At 38.3% G+C, this 1,058-nt stretch overlaps 1 protein-coding gene across 1 annotated transcript; it reads right to left on the bottom strand.

Moving 5' to 3' along the window:
- Positions 1 to 208: 208 nt before the first annotated feature.
- Positions 209 to 840, bottom strand: LOC145814330 (uncharacterized). Its single transcript, XM_082911000.1, has 2 exons — positions 499 to 840; positions 209 to 259 (listed from the first exon to the last, which is right to left on the bottom strand). Exons 1-2 carry the CDS (start codon positions 838 to 840, stop codon positions 209 to 211), a joined length of 393 nt encoding a protein of 130 aa, XP_082767126.1.
- Between the last annotated feature and the right edge of the window lie 218 nt (positions 841 to 1,058).

Below are 1,058 nucleotides of genomic sequence, written 5' to 3'. Positions count from 1 at the left end.
AAAATGAGTTTGGTGTGCAGTGCTTCTACTTCTGCTGCTTCTTCTTCTTCTTTTTTTTTTTTTTTGAAAATAAAAGAAAATAAAAGAAAATAAATTTGAAGAGAAGTATATGAATAAAATTGAAGAGAAATGTGTGAATGGGAAAGGAATAAAAAAAATAAAAATAAAAAGGAAATGTGATTCAAATTTGTTTGATCGGGTCCTACCACTAATGGAAAAGTAAGCTGATGGGTGTGCAAACTAGTTGATGTTTCGGTTTCTTTTCAAAAGATGGAGTAACATAAATATAAAAAATAAAAGAAAGTGGAGTGGGGAACAAGAGTGTAATGAAAAAGAAAAAATATAGGTTGGAGAATCTGAGCAACGTGGGAAACAGGAGTGTGGGGAAAGAATAAAAAAGAAAAAGTATAGGTTGAAGAGTGGGTCACATGGGAGAGAGAAAAACAACACACATATGCATGTGCTCTCTCTTGGGCCAGGAGCTCCAGCAATAAATACCTTTCCACTGTTGACAGTAGCTACTAATGCAACATGTTGTTGATCTCGACCAAACTCATAAAAGTAGTAAGTCCTGAAACCTTCGTCTTCTTTAATTTTTATTGAGCGAGCAGAGTATAGAGTTGACCCACCTGGAACAAATATTTTTGCTGCATCCTTCAATGAACCCAAATCTGTTATATCTTTAGCCTCTAAAAAGGTGATCTTGAGTTGATTGGATGGGCGAATGACAACACTTAAAACTTCAGATCCATCTGAAGATGCAAACCGTGCTGCAAAGGTCTTTGGCTTAGCCTTATCTCCATAAAGAGATAATCCAGCATTATAATCCTCGGGCTCCATGATGTCCTCGAACTGAGGAGGAATGCGAATGGCAAAGCCGCTGCCATAGAACTGGAACCAAGACTTGGTGTTCGCAATGCCCGAAAGAATCGACTTTGAGGGCGATTTTTCGGCCAAGGAAACGGGAATTGGGTAGTGAAGAGTTAGAGAGAGAAAACAAAGAGAAGCAGTGTGGAAGACGAAAGAGAAGTATGTGCATGAGCATGAGAGAGAGTAGG

The sequence above is a fragment of the Camellia sinensis genome, unplaced genomic scaffold, assembly GCF_055761805.1.
Source record: "Camellia sinensis isolate YWXY unplaced genomic scaffold, ASM5576180v1 Unanchor1, whole genome shotgun sequence".
Lineage (NCBI taxonomy): Eukaryota > Viridiplantae > Streptophyta > Magnoliopsida > Ericales > Theaceae > Camellia > Camellia sinensis.
The sequence above is the reverse complement of the archived record's forward strand: the minus strand, read 5'-3'. Positions and strand labels throughout refer to the sequence as shown.

Coding starts and splice junctions, on each gene's coding strand:
- LOC145814330 (XM_082911000.1), bottom strand. CDS start 840: ATGGAGCCCGAGGATTATAATGCTGGATTATCTCTTTATGGAGATAAG. Junction 260..498: donor CTACTGTCAACAGTGGAAAG/GTATTTATTGCT, acceptor TCTTTTGAAAAG/AAACCGAAACATCAACTAGT.